The sequence below is a fragment of the Scyliorhinus canicula genome, chromosome 11 (assembly GCF_902713615.1).
Source record: "Scyliorhinus canicula chromosome 11, sScyCan1.1, whole genome shotgun sequence".
Lineage (NCBI taxonomy): Eukaryota > Metazoa > Chordata > Chondrichthyes > Carcharhiniformes > Scyliorhinidae > Scyliorhinus > Scyliorhinus canicula.
In genome coordinates, this window is record NC_052156.1 from 111,000,847 (window position 1) to 111,022,533 (window position 21,687).

The 21,687-nt window shown below is 47.6% G+C and overlaps 1 protein-coding gene across 6 annotated transcripts in view; it reads right to left on the reverse strand.

Moving 5' to 3' along the window:
- Window positions 1-3,821: 3,821 nt before the first annotated feature.
- The window catches only part of LOC119973289 (solute carrier organic anion transporter family member 1C1-like), a 103,934-nt gene continuing 86,068 nt past the window's right edge, over window positions 3,822-21,687 (reverse strand). For all 6 annotated transcript variants that reach the window (XM_038811085.1, XM_038811083.1, XM_038811081.1 and 3 more), the window contains exons 13-15: window positions 14,022-14,086; window positions 12,298-12,415; window positions 3,822-5,003 (exon numbers count right to left, since the gene is read on the reverse strand). In XM_038811085.1, coding sequence (XP_038667013.1) covers window positions 4,778-5,003; window positions 12,298-12,415; window positions 14,022-14,086 — 409 coding nt within the window. In that variant the 3' untranslated portion in view covers window positions 3,822-4,777. The remainder of the gene's footprint in view (window positions 5,004-12,297; window positions 12,416-14,021; window positions 14,087-21,687) is intronic.

Consider the following 21,687-nt stretch of genomic DNA (forward strand, 5'->3'; position numbering starts at 1 on the left):
GTGAATGGGCCAACCCGATGACTAATTCTGGCCCGCAAAAGGGGCCAGCACGGCATTAGCAGTTCACACCGCTCCAGCTGCTTATCCTGGGGCACACTGGGCGCCGTGGGATCTGAGCATGCGCAGTGGCACCGGCGCCAACGCGCGCGTGTGCAGTGGCTTCCATCAACGGCCACCCCGACGCAACAAGGCGCAGGACTACAGGGGCCGGCGCGGAGGAAAAGAGGCCCCCAGCCAGAGAGGCCGGCCCGCCGATCGGTGGGCCCTGTTCACGGGCCAGGCCACACCGGAGGCCCCCCCCCCCCCGGGGTTGGAACCACCCTGCCCCCCCCCCCACAGGCTACCCCCCGACCCTTCCATGCCGATGTCCCGCCGGCTGAGAGCAGGTGTGGACGGCGCCAGCGGCACTCGCCACTTTTACGACGGCCGCTCGGCCCATCCCGGGCCGTGAATCGGCGGGCCGGCCGTGTAGAATGGCCCCCAACCGGCGCTGCGCCAACCATACCGGTGCCATTGCCACCGATTCTTCGCTCTGCCCGTGTCCGGGCGGCGTGACGCGATTCACGACGGTCACGGGGATTCTCTGGCCCGGCCCCGGGCTGAGAGAATCCCGCCCAAGATGTTAATGAATGGAATAAGTGGGGATTATATTCCAGTTCCGTTGTATAAAGTACAATTGGAGTGTGATTTATTATCAGGTCCAGTAGTTGTCAGAGAGGTTAAGGAGTTACCAGTAGTTGGAGTAGACTTACTTTTGGGGAATGATTTGGCAGGAGTGAAGATTGTAGCTTCACCCATGATTACCGAGAATCTGAGGGAAGACAAGGAGAAAGAACAGTTAAAGGAACATTTTCCAAATATTTTTCCGTCATGTATGGTGATCAGGGCAATGGCTAAATGAAGTCCAGCACTAAAAATGGAATTCACACCACAATTGAAAAGTAGAATAGCCAAAACTATCCTTGAGGATGAGGATCTGAGGAAATGTTTGGTAGAACTTTATTAATTGAGGGCTAGAAGGCAGACCCAGAGTTACATAGATTAGCATAGTCAGCTCTCTCAGAGGTTGAGACTGAAGGGTTCCAGAATGCTATTACATTAAGAACAGAGTCCTGATGAGGAAGTGGAGACATCCTCATAGACCTGTGATGGTTGTTCATCAGATAGCGGTACCGCCCAAATATTGTAGGGAAGCACTGTGGGTGGCAGATGAGATTCCAATGGCAGGACACGTAGGAATTCGGAAAACTCAGGCATCAGTAAACAAGCATTTTCCTGGCCAGGACTGCGTAAGGATGCCGTGCAATTCCATAGAACCTGTCATATGCTGTCATGTAACAGGTAAACCACAACACAGGATTAAACCAGCACCTTTGATATCTACACCACTGTTTGAAGAACCATTTAGTCAGGCATTGGTAGATTGCGTAGAGCCATTGTCTCAAACAAAGGCAGGGTACCGGTACATTCTTACAGTCATGGATATGACTACCCAATTTCCAGAAGCTATACTATAAGAACAATTACAGCTAAGGTAGTGGCGGAAAGGTTGATGCAGTTCTTCACACGCTGTGGCCTACCCTTAGAAGTACAATCTGACCATGGCTCGAAATTTATGTCTAAAATTTTCCAGGACAAAATTCGTAGTTTAGATATCAAGCAACTAAAGTCGACCGCCTATCATCCACCGAGTCCGAGAGCTTTAAAGAACTATCAGGCTCTCAGAACCACAACGAGGGCCTATTGCCATGAATATCCAAGAGATTGGAACAAGGGATTTAATTTTTTATTCTTTGCCGTCAGGGATTCTCCAAATGAATTGTTGCAACTGTTGGATGTTAAAATTGTACATATTCCTGAAAAGGACTTCAGGAAGTTTTCAGAAGCATTGTCACGGGATTAAATATTGATCAGTGACAGATATGAGAATTGGGGGCACTTAGGTAGTGGAAAATGGAGGATGAATGGACGTGTGTTTTATGTCATGTACCTTCGTATGAAATGTCTTTGAAATGACAATTCATCCCTCTAACAGGGGTTGGGGAATTGTGGGGGAGGGGGGAGGGGGGGGAGTATGTTAGAGTCCTTCCTTTTGATTTTCCTTTGTTCTCATTTCTTTTGTTCTATTTTATTATTTTTAGCCCTTAGACTCATTATCAGAGTGTGCCTTTAAGCAGTGGATTACACTGAAGCCGCCTGCTGGTCAGGACAGTGTGTTCCAAGTTTTGTAATTTGGAGAGGAGATAACAGATTCGTCAGCTGTGGGTGAATCACAATAACCAGCTTTGGAGGAAGTCAGCTTGATTGACTGACCAGCAACCTGTAGGTTTGACGTGGAGATGCCGGAGCTGGACTGGGATTCTCAGTCTGGTGCGGTGTGCCCCCAGGAGTCTCTGTCTTGCTAGCCGCCAATGGGGTTTCCCATTGTGGGCAGCTCCACGCCGCTGGGCTGCCGGCGCAATGGTGAATCCCGACAGCGGAGAATCCAGCCCACTGTCTCTCCTATATATGCCGTGAACGTGAACCTGCCTCCACTTCACCTGATGAAGGAGCAGCCCTCTGATAGCTTGTGATTTCAAATAGAACATAGAACATAGAACAGTACAGCACAGAACAGGCCCTTCGGCCCTCGATGTTGCGCCGACCTGTGAAACCATCTGAAGCCTATCTGACCTACACTATTCCATTTTCATCCATATGTCTATCCAGTGACCACTTGAATGCCCTTAAAGTTGGCAAATCTACTACTGTTGCAGGCAGGGCGTTCCACACCCCTACTGCTCTCTGAGTAAAGAAACTGCCTCTGATATCTGTCCTATATCTACCACCCCTCAATTTAAAGCTATGTCCCCTCGTGTTGGTCATCACCATCTAAGGAAAGAGACTCTCACTGTCCACCCTATCTAACCCTCTGACTATCTTATATGTCTCTATTAAGTCACCTCTCAGCCTTCTCCTCTCTAACGAAAACAACCTCAAGTCCCTGAGCCTTTCCTCGTAAGACCTTCCCTCCATACCAGGCAACATCCTAGTAAATGTCCTCTGAACCCTTTCCAAAGCTTCCGCATCCTTCCTTTTGACTTTAACCTGGTGTTGTGAGACTTCTTACTGAACCTGCAGGCTGGCCAGGGACAGTGTTCTGGCTGACAACATTCAATAATTGGTTCCTGCATGATATTTCTGAGAGAGCTGGTCAGGAGTGATTAGACCTTGTATGGAATAGGAGCTCTCTCTGCTGAAGTAAATAACCACTTTATTGTTCTAAAACCAGCGACTGCCTGGCACATCTTTACTCTATAGTTGAAATGATCTTGAATCTACAAAAATGTAGACGGCCTTGCCAGAGAAAACCCTCTCAAGCTCAGAAGGAAGAAGCATCAAAGTGAAAGCTTGAACTTCTGAGAGACATAAACCGGAACCGATCCTAGTGCACCAAAGATTTTTATCCTTTTTATTTGATCATAATTTTTCTTCCTTGTTCATCACCCTTCCCCTCTAATAATATATGTGTGTGTAGAGTGGGGGGTGGGAAAGGGGTATTAGGTAGGCAGTTCCATTTTTGGTCAGTTCAACGATTTTACAATTAAATAATAAAAAGGTTACTTGTGTTAAAGTTACAAACCTGGTAACTGCAGTTTATTGGGCTCAGCCAAGGACATCAGGTATTTTAAAGTAACATCTAATTTCACTTATATCACATCCTGGGCCAAGTGGGGCTGGAATTGACCATACACTAGCCCAGAATGGTGTGACAACATGGTTTAAATGGAAATCTGCTTATTTTGATTTCATCATTTTGAAAAAGGTGACAGGAGACGTGATTTCAGGGAACATACTTTTATTAAGAATTAAGATCAATGCAAAAGATAAATATTTCAAAAACGTATCTAAAGTAATTTCACCATTCATCCTTCCTCATCCTTTCTGACAAACGCCGGGATCTGACAGTCCCTGGTCCCTGCCACTGAGGGTTATTATAAGGATAGAATTAACTTGCAAAACAGCTGACGATTGTTTAAACTAGCCAATTCAGCGATTCACTAATTTGGATTTATAAAGGGTATGGATTTATAAAGACTATGTATAGCAATGTGCCATGATCCAATTGATGGAAAACATTTGTAGCTAGATCAACAATTTTATTCTCACCCAAAATACGCCAAATTGTTAAGAATGCTTGACTGACATCAGTAGGCCACTTGAGGCCTGACGCGGCAACATTGGTCCAAGGCCCAGATTGGCGTGCAAAAAACATTAAAAAGGAGCATTTGATATTTGCCTAATAACCAATGATTTGGAAATACTGAGGGTACATAAAAAAAGTTTTGTGGTGAATTTATTGGATAATATGCACCAGGCCTCGTTTTCCATGGCAAATTAAACCATATGTATGGTGTAATAGGAGCAGGCGTTTGGCTGGACGGCTGATTGGCACTGTTGGCGAATGGAAGATCCCAAACTTCAGTTCTAATTGTTCAAGCATCAGATAAAAGTATAGTTTTCAGTTCACGGTTGTTGTTCCACACACACAACAATTCGTTAAAAAAAATGAAAAGTATCTTATCTCACAGACAAATTTATTCTGTCCGAGACATTTATTTAACAGCGCAGCTGGTCGATAATTAATATAAACTTTAAATTTTTTTTGAAGATTATGGTACCTAGGATTTTATAATTAACAAAAATAAAACCTTTTGCTTTCTTTTCCTAAAATATTCGACTGTCAATTTGACAATATCTTAACCAAGTGTCAAGTAAAATGTAATAAAGTCCTTTTTCAAACATTCGATTCTTTGTCTGAGTCAGTGATGGGTGCTGTAGCTGAAAGATCTCCATTGTCAGGTTTATGGTCCTTGCCCTGATCAGGCATCATTTCAGTCCCACACTTGGATTCTGGGCAGTGGTCCTTGGCAGGAAAACGTTTCATCAATGTCGTCAAAATAAAATAAAACACCAGCATGCCAACTCCACGCATTGACACTTGTAAGCCCAGAAAGATATGCCTGCATGGAATGGGAGAACAGGAACAAGGCGTTAAAACTCTGAGGCAGATCATTAACTGCAAGAGGAAGATGGGTTTGGGTTTGCTTTATAAGGCCACAAAGAGTCTACACCGGGTTTGTTGTACAGCTCCACTGGCTCCCTACTGGGTCTTCACGAGTGGGTGCCTTAATGACAGACTTTATTTATATATAGCCAGACCTTGCTAGAGGTCCCCCACCCCTTGAGAGATCCCCTGCCCTCTTATCTGAAGGGCTTGTATTCTGTAAGGTCCACGGAGTAGTTAATCGTTCCCACTCTTTTGAGACCTGTCTGGGTTATAACATCGCTCCACCGCAAAGTCCGAAGAATGCTCGAAAGACCACGGTGAAGGCTCTCTTGTTGTCTGGCTGGATCGGGCCAGACAACAAGGCGTGTATCTAGAAGGCAAACACTGCTTCTGGCATGAATGTTGTGATGGCTGCAGTGCCTGAGGCTATGGTTCCAAGGGCTCCCCATCGGAGTTCTCAGATGCCTGCATTTCCATCTCAGAGTCCGTGCTGATGACCTCAGTCATGTTGGCGGTCTTGATCCCCTTGGGGCCCCGCTGTGGTATGTACAGACAGCAGATGAAACTTGGGAACAACTTTCCGAGGACAAGGAATTTTCTGAGTTGGTTGTCTGGACCCAAAGTGGTCAACGTGCTTTTGCATGATATGACCTCGGGCTTCCACCTGTAAGAAACTGGCCCTGTCAGGTGGAGGATAACGCCCGAGACCCATTGGGGGCCATCAACAAAGTTTCGAACAAACACCGAGTCACCTGGTACCAAGAGTCTGGACAGTCGGCGTCGAATGAGGCAATTCCCTTTCTGCTCCTAGTTGTGGTGCACTTTCTCACGCATGTCAGGTAAAATCATACTAAGGCAGGTATGAAGTCTCTGGCCCATCAGCATTTCAGCGGGGATAATCCCAGTTACTGCGTGTGGAGTGGTCCCGTAGCAAAACAAGAACCGAGCCAGCCTAGTGGGCATTGATCCAGAAGACTCTTTCTTGAGGCCCCGTTTAAATATTTGCACCACCGTTCTGCTAAACCATTAGAAGCCAGTGGTATGGGGCTACAAATATGTCGCACCCCATTCGCTTTTAGAAATCTGGAGATCTCCTCACTTGTAGAAGGAGTGCCATTATCTATGACGAGCACTTCAGGATTTTGTGCTTGCAAAACGATGAACGTAACTTTTCAATGGTCGCCCGGATATCGTCCCTGCCACCCTGTATGCTTCTAGACACTTCGAATGAGCATCAATCAATAAGAAGAACATGGATCCCTGAAATGGACCGGTAAAGTCGGCATGCAACCATGCACGGCTGCCCTGGCCATTCTCAATGATGTAGGGGAGGGTGGTGGGAGCTTCTGATGCTCCTGACAAATGGAGCATTGTTAGGCCATTTTTTCAATGTCCACATCCAGGCCCAGCCATCACATGTAGCTGCTTGCCAACATTTTCATCTTGGACATGTTTGGATGTCCATTGTGGAGGTCTTTCAACTCCTGAAAATTCCCTTAACTCACCTAGAAGCTGTCAATGCTGCCCTCCCTATAACACCACGTGCCGAACTTTGGATAGGATCAGTTCTATCTGGGCTGATTCTCAGATCCTTGATGCTGTGACAGACAAGAAATCCATGAAATTCAGAGTCACGACTACCTCGACCATCCTGCGGATCAATGAAGGGCCAATCGATAAAGGCAACGGCTCAGCGCATCGGCATTCGCTATTTGAGTCCCCAGACTATGTTCATAGGCGGCTAGCAAAACGGCCCCAGTGCTGGATCCGTGCAGAGGCAATGGGCCTTATCCTCCTGGAAAAGTCCAAGTAAAGGTTTACGGTCCGTCATTTAAAAAAAGAATTGAGAGGACCCAATTTTTTTTTTAAGGGGCAATTTAGCATGGCTAATCCACCTACTCAGCACATCTTTGGGTTGTGGGGGCGAAACCCACGCAAACATGGGGAGAATGTGCAAACTCCACATGAACAGTGACCCAGAGCTGGGACCGAAGCTGGGACCTTGGCGGCGTGAGGCAGCAGTACTAACTACCGCATCAACGTGCTGCCCTATGGTCCGTCATAATAATGACGTGGCAGTGTCTTTCGCATGAAAAATGCACTTCGCTCGTCGTAAGCGGACATCAGCCTCAGGGAACCTCTTCAACACTGCCCCCAGTTTGTCTAAATGGTCTTGCTCGGAAGCTCCCGTGACCAGCACAATACCTAAACATATCATCATATGCGTGGGCCCTTGCAGAAAGTTCTCCAATACAAGCTGAAATATAGCACAGGTGGAGGACACTCTTAAAAGCAACCATGTCTACTTGTACAGCCCCCTGTGCCTGTTGACGGTAACAGATTTGCGGGAGATATTGAAGATCCAGACTGGGGCTGGGGATGTGATGTCAGAGCCAGGGAAGATAAATGAGGCATTTAGAGAGTATTACCAGGGACTTTATGAGGCAGACCCAGGAGGAGAGGAAGGGGACATGGGGCGGTTTCTGGATGAGCTGGAATTTCCCCAGGTGGAGGAAACAAAGAGGCAGGCGTTGGAGGAGCCCCTGGGGCAGAGGGAGATGCTGGATAGTATCAGGGGTATGAAGTTGGGGAAGGCCCCTGGGCTGGATGGGTACCCGGCAGAATTTTATAAGGAATTTGCAGCAGACCTGGCACCACATCTGTTGGGGGCGTTTAATGAAGCACTGGAAAAGGGGGAGTTGCCAGAGACGATGAAGAAGGCAGCAATCACACTAATCCTAAAAAAAGGGAAGGATCTGGTGTAATGTGGGTCGTATGGACCCATATCACTATTGAACACGGATGTGAAAGTATTGGCTAAGTTGTTGGCGGGGAGGATGGAGGATTATGTCCCGGGGGTGGTTGCAGAAGATCAAACAGGCTTCGTGAAGGGCAGGCAGCTCGCGAGTAATATAAGACGTTTGTTGAATGTGGTGATGAATCCATCGAGAGCATTTGATCGGGTGGAGTGGTGGTACTTGTTTGAAGTTTTGGGAAGGTTTGGGTTTGGGCCGAGATTTGTGGCATGGGTACGGTTGCTGTATGTGGCACCAAGGGCGAGGGTGAGGGCGAATGATGTGAGCTCACAAAGCACTGATTTACACAGGGGTACGAGGCAGGGGTGCCCGCTGTCGCCGCTGCTGTTTGAGCTGGCCATAGAAGCGTTGGCGATGGCTCTCAGGGGGTCGGCAGAGTGGCAGGGTATAATGAGGGGACAGAGGGAGCATCGGGTGTCGCTCTATGCCGATAACCTCCTGCTGTATGTTTCAGATCCGTTGGAGAGTACGGGAAGGTTTATGGGCCTGTTGGGGAGGTTTAGAGGGTTCTCGCGATACAAGCTGAATGTAGGGAAAAGCGAGGTATTCCCAGTGAATGAGCTGGCACAGCGGGCTAATTTAGGGGGGATGCCATTTACGGTAGCGAGGGATAGGTTTAGGTACTTGGGGATTCAGGTAGCAACAAAGCTGGTGGAGAAAGCCAGGGAGGATCTTAAGAGGTGGGATACACTGCACTTAACGCTGGCGGGGAGGGTCCAAGTGGTGAAAATGAATATTCTGCTGAGATTCTTGTTTATCTTTCAGGCTCTCCCGATCTTTATACCAAAGGCCTTTTTTCGGAAAGTGGACAGAATCATCTCTGACTTGGTATGGGTGGGGAAGTTGCCAAGGGTGGGTAGGACCCTGCTACAGAGGGAGAGGCAGCAGAGGGGGTTGACGTTGCCAAACGTGCTTCATTATTATTGGGCGGCGAATGTGGACAAGGCACGGCGGTGGTGGGAAGGAGAAGGGGTAGAGTGGGTTCGGATGGAGGAGGAATCTTGTAAGGGGTCTAGTTTGACGGCTATGGTGACGGTAGCATTGCCACTGGCTCCGAGAGGGTGTTCAGGGAACCCAGTGGTGTAGTCCACGGTGAAGATATGGAATCAGCTGAGGAGGCATTTTAGGGTGGAAGGGATGTCGGTGCTAACGCCGCTGTGCATGAATCATGGGTTTGAGCCGGGGCGGATGGATAGTGTATACAGGAGGTGGAGGGAAGTGGGGCTGGTCAAGGTGAGGGATTTATATTTGGAGGAAGGATTCGCCAGTCTGGAGGAGCTAAGGGAGAGGGTAGAGCTGCCGAGGGGTAGTCAGTTCAGGTATCTGCAGGTTAGGGACTTTGCACGAAATGTCTGGAAGGGGTTCCCTAGATTGCCGGGATACACCCTGCTGGAGTGACTGCTGCTTCCGGATATGGAAGGGGAGGGAAGGATTGGGGATATATCTAAGTGGTTGGGAGAGCAGGGAGGCGAGCGGGTGGTGAAGATCAAGGAGAAATGGGCAGCGGAGTTGGGAATGGAGATCAATTGGGGAGTATGGAGTGAGTATTGCGTAGGGTAAATGGGACCTCCTCTTGTGCAAGGATGAGCCTGATACAGTTGAAGGTGGTGCACAGAGTGCATATGACTTGGGCAAGAATGAGTGGGTTCTTTCAGGGGGTAGCAGATGAGTGTGAGAGGGATGGGCAGGGGCCAGCGAATCATGCGCACATGTTTTGAGGTTGTGAAAAATTGGAAAGATTCTGGGCGGGAGTGTTCGCGGTCTTAGCCAGGATAGTGGCGGAGGGAGTGGACTCGGACACTTTGGTGTCGATATTTGGGGTTTCAGAGAACCCGGAGCTCATGGAGACAAGGAAGGACAATGTCTTGGCCTTCGCCTCTCTGATTGCACGGCGACAAATTTTGCTAGAGTGGCAGTTGGCATCGCCACCGGAGGTCATCGCGGGGGGTGGGGGGGGGGGGGGGGGGGGGCGCACCAATAAACCACCAGAGTTATAGTAATACCTGCGATATCCAACCTGGGCGGCTAGCCTGGCCTGTGTGTCCATTAAATCCAAGTTCTGAATTCCGTGCTTAATGCGATGAAATGTTCTCTGTCTGACCACGGAGACCACAGCATCAGCTTCCAAGTCCATATCCAGTAGACATCTGTTTACTTGCACTGCAATCTTTATGGGGCCATTCAGTGGATTGCCATGCAACTCAACTGCATGCAGTCATCCTCCTCTTCTGGTTCATCCAGATGTAAGATATGGGCTCTGGGCTGACATCTACCCCTACCGAGGCCCCTAGGCCTCTGGTTCGCTCACAGTCTACGCTCATGCCAGGGCCGGCAACTACAAGCGCAACACCGACTGGGCTCCTGTTCTACGGACTTCGGGTGAGTCTCCCGCCAGGTAGGCTCTTCCTTCAGACAGTGGGTCGGACCTTTCCAGCACTCGGTTCATGGCAGGTCAGCAGCCCAGGTAGCAGCCCCATGGCGGGAGGGGGTGCGCCCTACAGGTTCACTTATATCCCTTGTATCTCCTGCATCCCTTGCTCTGCACTCTCCTGGGATAATGACATTTGAATGGCTTGCTTCAGGGTCAGGGAGCGTTCGGCTAGCACCTTCTTCTGAGCGGCCACATTGTTAATGCCACAAACCAAGCGGTCATGCTGCATTTCTGACAGGGCGGTGCCGTATTCGCAGAATTCCATAATTTTCCGTAATCTCAACAAAAACCCAGCGACGGACTCACTTGGACTCCTTTCTACGGTCTTAAAAATATACCGTTGTACCAAAACGGACGGGGTCGGATTAAAATGCTGCCTCACTAGACCTGCAAGCTCATCAAAAGTTTTAGCATCTGGGGCCGCTGGGTATGCAAGGCTCTATCTCACTCTGAATGTATGCATGCCACGGTCAGTTAACAAGATGACTACGCGATATTGTTGGCACGGTAAGGTATCCTATGTGCATACTCATTCCAGTCTTCCAACCCGGCATCAAACATGTCCAAACATCCAAAAAGTGGCATGATGGAAGAAAAGTTTCAACCTTTATCCAATAGAGATGGGGAGTGGCTCAGCGGTTTCGATAGCCATCCTGTTTTTATCCTTATCGCCAGATTTATAAAGCCATGAAGAGTCCACACCGGGTTTGTTGAAACAAAAATTTACTTTATTTGACAACTACTACTATATACAGCTCCAGTAGCTCCCTACTGGGTCTTCTCTAGTTGCTACCTTACTGGCCAACTCTGTTTATACATAGCCAGACATTGTTCGAGGTCTCCCGCCCCCTTACTGGGAGAACCTCTATTCTGCCACTCTACCATTACCATCAAACCACAGGATCAATCAAGAATGCAGGAGGGCGTGCCAAGAGCAGCACCAGACCTACATAAAAATGAGTGGCCAACCTGGTGAAGCCACAACATAGGACTACATTGAGCCATCAGTGGATGTGCCATGCTATAGTCAGAGCTAAGCGATGCCACAGCTAACAGATCGGAACAAATCTTTGCATTCCTGTCACATCCCATCATGAATGATGGCGGATAGTTGAACAACTAACTGGAGGAGAGAGATCCAAAAACATCCTCAATGAGAGGGCAGTCCAGCATATCAACGCAAAAAACAAAGCTGTAGCATTTGCATCAGTCTTCAGCCAGAAGTGCTGAGTCGATGATTCATCTCAGCCTTCTCCTGTGGTCTCCAGCATCATAGATAACAGTCTTCAGCCAATCCAATTCACTCCGTGCGATATTGAGAAATGGCTGAAGGCACTGCATATAACAGAGATTTTGGATGCTGATAATGTCCCATAGTGTCAGACTAGCTTCATGTCACTTCATAGAATTCACAGTGCAGAAGAAGGCCATTAGGCCCATCGAGAATGTACTGGCCCTTGGAAAACCCACATCTCCACCCTATCCCCATAACCCAGTAACCCTACCTAACCTTTTGGACAGAAAGGGAAATTTATCATGGCCAATCCACCTGATCTGCACTTCTTTGGACAGTGGGAGGAAACCGCAGCAACCCAGAGAAACCCACGCAGACATGGGGAGAAAGTGCAAACTCCACATAGACAGTAACCCGAGGCTGGAATTGAACCTTGGACCCTGGAGCTGTGAGGCAGCAGTGCTAACCACTGTGCCACCCTGCCGCCTTGCTGCTTCTCCCTAATTTACAACCGTGACGACAATCAAACGTATTTAAGTGTCTGCAAAGTGACTTTGGGCATCCTGCTGTCATGAGAGGTGGGCAACACACAAATGGCAGTTTTTCTTTCGATCTAATAGCACAGTTGGAGGGCAGATTTTAATTGCTGATTTCACCTTCTTGAATTCCTTGCGCATGGTCTTAATTCCTCACTTTAAAACGTCTAGATCATTCCACATTGCGCGTCAACCCCATCCATTGCATTGAGCCAACAACTCATTCTTACCTGAAAGTATCGGAGTTGTAAATCCTGCAGGCCCCTCGACCCCCACATCTGTTGGTTCCCCATTTCAGGCACGTTGTGTCTATCAAAGCTCCAAAGTAAATAGGAGCAGGAATTCCAGCTGGAACAGGGAGGAGGAAGTCAATGTCAAGTCATTCCAGCAACATCCTATGACAATTGACACAATTTTGCTAACTTCAAAGTATCATCTTGCATCATTGAATTTGTCTATATATGTGTTTGTGGAGCCCACCTCTTCATTCACCTGAGGAAGGAGCTGCGCTCTGAAAGCTAGTGATTCGAAAAAAAACCTGTTGGACTTTAACCTGGTGTTGTAAGACTTCTTACTGTGCCCACCACAGTCCAACGCAGGCATCTCCACATCATTTTTACAAGCACAGATTCCTATTTTCCCAGCTCAGGCCTCTGATCAGTTCAGCCATTAGCTATGTTTAGAAGCACATTTAAAATATATTATCCACAGCCTTCAAACCTTTTCTTGCCTGGCTGTTTTTTCTCTACCTAACGGAACATAAATGATTTGTTTCTCACAGAGGAAAGTGGAACATTTAGCCATGTGATCATCAGTCAATGCCACTTTTGTTCTCCCACTCCAACAACCTTGAGAAGTACAGAGCACAAGAAATCCCCTTTGCTGGTCACACAGTATTTTGTTCATAAGTGATGTTAGAAAGGTATTCTTAGTGTCCTGAAAACTCTACATGGGAATGGATGGGCATACGGGATTACCTTGGCATTTGTACAATGCAGGAGGCCATTCTGTCCATCGAGTCTGCACCGGCTTTCTGAGAGAGGACTCTACTTAGGCCCACTCGCCCTAAGTTTCCCTTTGTGGGAATGTTTCCCCTTGTGGGAAATCTTGTAAATTCAGCTGCCTAAACATTTCCATGTCCTTAAGATTTTTATCTTTGACCATGGGCACCTATCATAATATCCCTATATGTGGCTCAGTGTCAAATTTAGTCTGGGAATGCTCCTATGAAACAGCTTTATGATTTTGGAGTTTTGACAAAGGGTGCTATATAAATCATTGATCTCTATTAAGTTAGTCTGTTTAGGTGAGTAAACAAGACTAGGCCATCCTTAAGCCGTACTGCAATGAAGATCTATTTTATTTGCTGGTGTCATCAAATACAGCAAGTACTTCCAGAACGCCATTGATGCTGGGGGAAACTGGAACTTGAATACCGAGATCGATACCGTTCTGCAGAGGTATGGGGCCAAAACTGGTAAATTCAGCAGCTGAGGAAAAGATCAGCCATGATCTAATTCAATAATGGGTCAGGTTTGAGGGGCTGAATGATGTTTCATTCCTATGTTCCCATTTCCCCAATTGCTATTTCTGCCAAAATCCTAAAAGAGTTCATGGATAAAATATGAGGGAGGACATTGTCTCATTATATTGAAGATTCCACCAACACAATGGCTTCCTAGCCTTTTGGCTAAGATGAGCATGAGGTCAGGTGTGATGCCTCATGTCTGTCTTGTGGGGATCATGAATTGGATTCAATTTGAATTGGTTTTTGGAGCAGGCAAGGAGCTGGATTAGAGGTTTGCCCCGTCCATACTCTGAGCTCTGGCTTTGCAACTCTGATAAAGTAATAATAAAAAAAGATTCTACCAACACAACAATGCCTCCCCATTCTTCCAGGAAATGGGACAAACGTTTTTGATTTATCAAAAAAAGCAAAAATGAAGTATCTCACCAAGTGTTCTTCCTATCAGGGTGTATACACCTATTGCCAGTGATTTCAGCTCCGGCTCATTGCACCTAATAATAAAGAAGAAAAACATTGCAGTCAATACTGAGGCGGGAAATGTATGTGTGTGTGCAAAGTTGTATAATATTGGGCAAGAGTGGTGGATGGGTGGGTCAAATGTGGGCGCATTATTCGTACACCATTCCAAGGAGGTTTGATTCTGCTTAACTTAAGGCAACAAATATATTAATATTGGTGAAGCACCACGCGATAGATTGATTGCAGAGAAAACTCCAATAATAACTAACTGGAGACGAGGAATACAGTACAAAGTTCAAAACTCTAGTTATTAAAAAGAACATTCTACAATAAATAAGCTCAATACAATATCTTTGTTTTGCGTATCCCACAGGCAAAGTATTAGTAGATACACAAGAAGTAATCTAACAAGCAGGGCTCCTAGAATGGAGGCTTGTTTGATGGCAGCATGGCTCACAAAATTGGCTCTACACTACTTACAGCACCAGGTCTAATGACCTCCATCTGATTGAGCGGCAACATCTCACAAAATTCTTTTCAGAATGTAAATCGTGACCATCAATCGCTGCTACAAGATGAATTTAAATAGCGTAGGGATCAGAGTTCACAATGGGCAGCCTTAATGATAGAACACTTATCAAATTGAAATTCATCAGCTCTTTCAATCTCCCTGCTTTTTTTTTGCAAAGCAGTGAGTCAGGTGAACATTTAACACTGTGACTCAATATAAACAGAAACTTAAACTATCTTTTTTCAACTGGTCATCAGGCATATATTCCACAGAAGGTAAGTCGAGTACCTCTGGTGTGGGCTGTCTGAATGGTTAGGTTTACAGGCATATTTAGAGTGATGGATCACATCAAGTGCCCTCTACAATGAATGTGATTGTTCTGAACAATGTTGAAATATACTGGGTCCCAAATTAACAATTTAATGTAATTTGGCTCCATGCGGAGAGCAAGGCAAGCAGAAGTCAGAAAACAAAATAAAATTTTTATTTGGAGGTGGAAAAGAAATCTCGTGGAGACAATCGGCTGAGATAATGCAGTTTGTAGTACTTAAGAGTAGTAGCACCAAAACAAGGAAAATTATGTGGTAACTGCCATTATTCGGTGCTCTTGTTGCGTTGGGAAAAGGCTGCATCGGCATGGTGAATATCCCTCCAATGATGGCGGAGGGCGACCCCGATTGGCCGGCGGCGGCGGGATTTACTAGTCTTGGTTTCGCGTTGAGCACACAACCACACTCCTCGCTGCCACGAAACCCACGGTGGGGGTGCACCGTCGGCGGGTCCGTAAGATCCTGCCCGCAAGAACGGCCAGAAAATCCAGACCTCTCTAATTGACCCACAACTGAAGATGGGGCTACCTTGCAGGTCGCGGCAATGGCGGTCCATGCCTGGACACCCCAGTCCCGGCGGTCTACCAGCAAGGAGGCCCATCCCCAGTGACCCCTCCCCACCCCCCCCGCTATTCTCCCCGGCCTTGACAGATACTACCCCCCCCCCCCCCCACCCCACTCCTCATAACTAGCCATGCCAGTGGCAGAACCAGCTGGACCGGCAGCGCATGGTCACACCTCTGGGAACATGACCTACCTCTGCCTTCTCCCTCAGCAGCCAGCGCACCTGTTTCCCAATTTTGAAAGCTACAACGGAAACCCGCCATTGGTAATTCCTCCTGGTGGTGGCGAAGCATCGCGGGAGCCCCAGAGAATACCGGGACGGGCCAGTTTATGATATGCCAATGGAAGAGAAATCAGAGAAACTTTGGGTGGATTACCCTCCCCCTCCACGGTACGTGCAGCATAGAATGCATTCATGCCACTGTCGAGACTCCGGAGCATGGCATTCTGTCAGGTGCCTGGTGCCGGCCTTGATTTTTGGCTGATGTGTGAGTCTTCACCCCATCATGTTTACCCGATTCTGGCAACGACCCACCCAATGTGTTTTCAGCCTCAGGAGTTAATTTTTTTTAACTTGGGAGATGATGTCATTGCAGGGTGGAGCTAGGCTATTCAGACATTTTGAGAAAGCTTTTGAGCTGAGTTTCTGATCTGGCTACCGTTTAGACAACAAGTCAAGTCTTTTGCTCTCACAGTGGGATAGTTTAAAAAGTTAATAACATTTAAAGCAGTGCAGACTTGTCTGAGGATAAGGAAGAAGCTGAAACAAAACGGTTGAAACAGTTTTGGAGACATTCAGCCAGAGCCTGCAGGGGTTCTGCAGGAGCCAAATCTGTTCTGGAATGCAACTATTACTCTGCCATTGAGATGTACAATGGATTGACGGCTGAATGTTTTTGATTTCTTGTCGTTTAATTGGGACCAGAGATAGTACTTAAGGGCATTGCATTTACTGTATTGAGTAGTTTTAAGGGGTAATTGTAAGCTATTTTTGGATATGATGTTAAAGATTTAAACACCGTGTAATAATAAAGTTGATGCAACCATCAATTCACTCGAGACATGAGTAGAAGTAAACTGTGGCTTTAATCAACTTAGAACAGTGCCTGCCTGTGACTGAACCAATACTGAGAACTGCCTACAGGTCGACTGCTCTTTATACCTCCCTTCAAGGGGAGGAGCCATGGGCGGAGCCCATGCATGCCCCAACATGTTCCCCTATGGATAATGCCGTACAATGGCCCATAGGAGAAGCTCACAACGGCAACAGCATTGCACAGATACAAATACACTGGTGGATTATTGGTATAATACATTCACCACAAAAGTGTTCTTTAAAAATATCAAATCACTATTTTTCATGCAATCACTCAAGGAACAAATTATTCTTTCTGCTCAGTCTTATGAAATAAACTAAAATATTGGGGTTTTGGTTCAGTATCCTAGTCACTGTTGTGGTCTGGTCTGGGATCATAATATATTTAAGAGTCATAGTCCTCTTACGCTGCAAAATTCCCACTAACAATAACTGAGAATCAAATTCAACAAACAAAGTAGTTGAAGTACACACTAAAATACGAAAATGCTGCAAAAAAATCGACTGCCAGAATATGTTACAAACAATCTCATCCTGAGGCAATCCTTTGAGCAGTGAAGATATCTCCTCAGTCATAGGTGACTTTGTAATTTGTAACAAATGATTGGTCATACTAAGATTCTTCAAATTCAAGATCGAATGCACCAGGGGCATCTAGGCATTATAAAGTGTTCCGCTCGAGGACAATGTTCAGTCTGGTTGTCAGGGATCTCACAATCACTCGAGGAAATTATTTCAAACTGCATCACCTGTGCAATCCATCGCAAAGAGCAAAACAAACTGGTCATCAGGCATATATTCCACAGAAGGTATCCTCATTCCCATCCAGACCATGGGAATGTCTCGCAATGGACCTTTTCGAGTTCAGGGGAAAGACCGTTTTCACAGTTGTTGATCATTACTCCAGATCGATTGAGGTTAAACGACTTAATTGGACAACCTCAGAAATAGTCATTAATTAATTGAAAGAAATGTTTGCCACACATGGGGCGGGATTCTCCACCCCTCCGCCGGATCAGAGAATCCCCGGGGGGAGGCGCAAATGCTGTATTCTCCGGCGCCATTTTTCAGGCGGTGGCGGGATTTCCCCAACGCCGGTCGGGGGCCGTTGACAGCGCCCCCTCCCCCCGGTGATTCTCCGGGCCCCAATGGGCCGAGTGGCCGTCCATTTTTGGTCTCCGGCGTGAATCACTCACCTCACGGACCGGTGGGACCTGGCAGGTTAGTATGCGGGGGCAGTCCTCGGGAGGGGGGTGTGGGGGGGGGTGGGGGGGGGGGGGGGGGGGAGGGGGGTTTGAAATTTCCGGAAGACTGTGGATTTGTCCACACAACTGATTCCCCAAAATGGATAGACTGAAAGAGGAGTAAAAATGGCAAACGATTAGTTGAAAAACAATGATGGAGGTGGATTCGCCATTGCTCAACGTCGGTATTGAGATTCCCAATCAAGTGGAGAAGGCAGTTTGCCTGAAAAATGGGATTTGCGTCAGGCACCAGACCCATTGCAATGCACCCCTGCCCTGTCACCAGCCTCAGCAAACTACCCACTTGCACCGGTGGATTTGCTTCTATCTAAATCTGATTAATAGACTGTAAGCCCAAGTTCCTCCCCCTCATGCTCCACCCCTCATAGATGGGAGCCACCTTTTGGGATTGCTAGGGAATGTATGTCTGGACCTCAGGGAGTAACGGGGAACAACATGATGGCAAGTGCAAGGGCACAGGGTATTCCCCGCAGGATTGAAGGGCCCTGGCTGAGATCCCCATTGCTTTTTAAAAATAAAGTTAGAGTACCCAATTCATTTTTTCCAATTAAGAGGCAATTTAGCGTGGCTAATCCACCTACCCTGCACATCTTTGGGTTGTGGGGGCGAAACCCATGGAAACATGGGGAGAATGTGCAAACTCCAGTGACCCAGAGCCGGGACCGAACCTGGGACCTTGGTGTCATGAGGCAACAGTGCTAACCACTGCACCACTGTGCTGCCCAGAGACCCCCTTTGCTGCATAAATTAATTAAAACCCATTCTCTAGCTGCAACGTACAGGCTCTGGCTGTTGAGACTGCTGACTGTATCCTGCCAATCGTTATAAACCCTCTTGCTACCCGTTTGGCAGCTCCTCACCGCATCAAAAGCAGCTAAGTTGCTTCACCTCCTCTTTTTCACAGCGGAAAGCACTCAGCGCCTTTTGATGTGGTGAGGAGCTATCAATCATAGCAAAGTGTTTATAAACATTGTGGTTAGCATCAAAGCAGGGTAAGGGAGCAGATACATTCCAGTGTGAAGGAAAAGATCAAGAAACAATCCACAAAGCAGAAGTGCCTGATCCATAAAACTGTCAATCACAGGCTAGTGAAACGTTTGCCTCAGTGAAATTGAATGGGAGTTTTGCATTTCAAAGGCTGCCAGTGGATGTTAAGCCCTTTCAAGTGTTCTGTGCTTCCCAGGCAGTCTCTGACACTTGCAACAGCTGTTGCTTTGACAACTTTTTTTCTGAGGCAGCAGGTGTGAGGAGAAGGTAAGTGAAAATGCAGTGACTTTTCACTTTACTGCCTGGACATTTTCAGACAGAGGAACAGAGGATCACTGATTGGGGGGGGGGGGGAGGGGGTCCGATTGGGAGCAGGTGGTGTCTGGTCACCCTCATGCTTGCGTGCTGTGGGGAAGGGGGGGGGAATGAGCCGTTATTCCCAATGTGCAGGGGTTGGGGGGGGGGAGAGGATGCCGGTCTTGTCGGGGGGGGGGGGGGGGGGGTGGTAGGATTAGCATTGTGCGGAGGGAGGAGGAGGGGGGTTTGCCATCGGATCTCAGGATCAGGCTGCCCACTCAAAATAGCGGTCCGATACCGGGATTCCATCGTATTCTGGCAAGCTCTCCACCATGGAAATATTGGCATGGTTAAGGAGTGAGACTCGCATCTGTGCCCTGCTCCCAGTGCCAGTGGAGAAGTGGAGATCAGTCCCAGTACTCCGCTGGTGGGAACACTTAGGCTCCAGAACGGAGAATCCCAGTCATGATATCAACTTAGCACTCTTAAACTACCATTCCACTCCTCTTCAGAATGGTTTCACCTTGTTAGAAATTCTGATGTAAAGAGGACTACAGAAACATTTTCCTGTTCTCCCACATAAAGATTGAATAAAGACACAAAGACAGTCGTCCCTCCTTACCCTAGGTTGTAACAACTTTCAGGGTATCCCAGCCAGATAAAGACAAATAGAAATATATCACCTGGGTCAACTTTTGTCTCACCTGGGACTGAATGCAACAACGAGCGTGACACTCGTGGATATATGGGGTTGACTCAGACTGTCAACAGATTGAGATGCCCCAGGATTGGTGGTCATTTTTGAGAGGTTAAACCCCATTTTTGGCTTGAAGCACAATATAAAATGAGTTTGCTACTGAACAATTAGGCCTAAAGTAGCATTGAGGTTTCAGGTTCCAATACCCAATGGCAAATTCTGAAATGGGAACCATGAAATATGGCCACGATTGGGGTGGTGGAGGTCAGCTTCAGAAAATGACTAAGGACTGCCGGGTTGGTGCAAAACCCAAGTGGTAGTCCGGGTAGGATATCTGCCACCTCTAGCCATGGTAACTTAGGTATGGACAATTACTGCTGCCTCAACATTCCAAGGAGAAACAAAATAAAACCCAAGGGTTAGATTATAGAGTCACTACCAAAGCAGATTGTGTTGTAATAGGGCACCAGTGATTTATAATACAGCCCTCATCACATATACTCCCTGCTTATTAGAGGGAGGATCGCTCTTTGTGGACAGTAGATGGAGCCGGAGCGAGGCAACTCTCTGCGAGCTCTCCCCAACAGATCCACTTTTTACTTAACTTATACTCGTTCTAATCTTTTAAAATTTAATTCTAAGACTAACATTATTACTGACCTCTATCTTTTATCTTTTCTTGCAGGCTTGAACATCCTCCGAGGCCAGTGGGGACCTTTTGACCCGGTCTGACCTGACCTCCACGTCTTGGAAGTGGATCAGGCCCAAACCGGAAGTGAAGCCACGACCTCGATTTGGAGCCGACCTGGATCTCGGAGCTCCCAACCCGGCCTAACAACTGACGCCAGTCCCTGGATCGCCCGGCCCAGTCCCCGGAGCTCCCAACCCGACCCCCGATGACGAGACTCAGCCCAACTCGACCCCGAGAGACCCGTCCAGCGACCCGACCCGGAAAGGCCCGCCCAGCAACCCAACCTACCTGGAGATGGAAGAAGGATCTCCCATCGGATCCCAGGATCATCCAGCCGCAGCCTCCGACCAAGGAAATGAGGGAAACACGGTGGTCTGCAGGTTAGACTGAAGCAACACGGTTTCAAGACCCCTCTCCCCAGCATACTCCTGGAAACGTCAAAGCGATCGAAAACAAGCTAGATGAACTTAACTCCAGACTTACCTCTCAGAGGGAAGTAAGAGACTGCTGTATGCTCTGTTTCACAGAGACATGGCTTACTCCCGCCTCACTGGACTGTGCCATACAACCTGAAGGCTTCTCAATCCACCAGGCGGACCGCACTGCGTCATCAGGCAAAGCGAAGGGTGGAGGGGTTTGCCTCCTCATCAACTCCTCCTGCTGCTTGGATGTGGCGACCCTGGGGACCTACTGCTCCCCGGACCTGGAATACCTGACCGTGAAGTGCCGCCCATATTATCTTCCACGTGAGTTCACTTCAGCAATTACCACAGCGGTCTACATCCCACCCCAGGCAGAAGTGAGGTTGGCGCTGGACGAACTGTACAGTTATAAACAACTATGAAACAGAACACCCAGAGGCCTTGTTCATCGTGGCCGGAGACATCAACAAGGCCAACCTCAAGAGTGTACTGCCAAAATTCCACCAGCACATCTCCTGTCCCACCAGGGGCAACAACACTCTTGACCACTGGTACTCACAAATCAAGGGCGCCTACCGTTCCATCCCCCAACCGCACTTTGGGAAATCAGACCATAAGACAGTGCTCCTTCTCCCAGCATACAAGCAGAAACTCAAGTGGGAGAATCCAGCTAAGAAGGTCATGCAGAGCTGATCCGAGGAAACAAAAGAGCTCTGACGTGACTGCTTAGAGACAGTGGACTGGTTCATATTTAAGAACTAAGCAACCAACTTA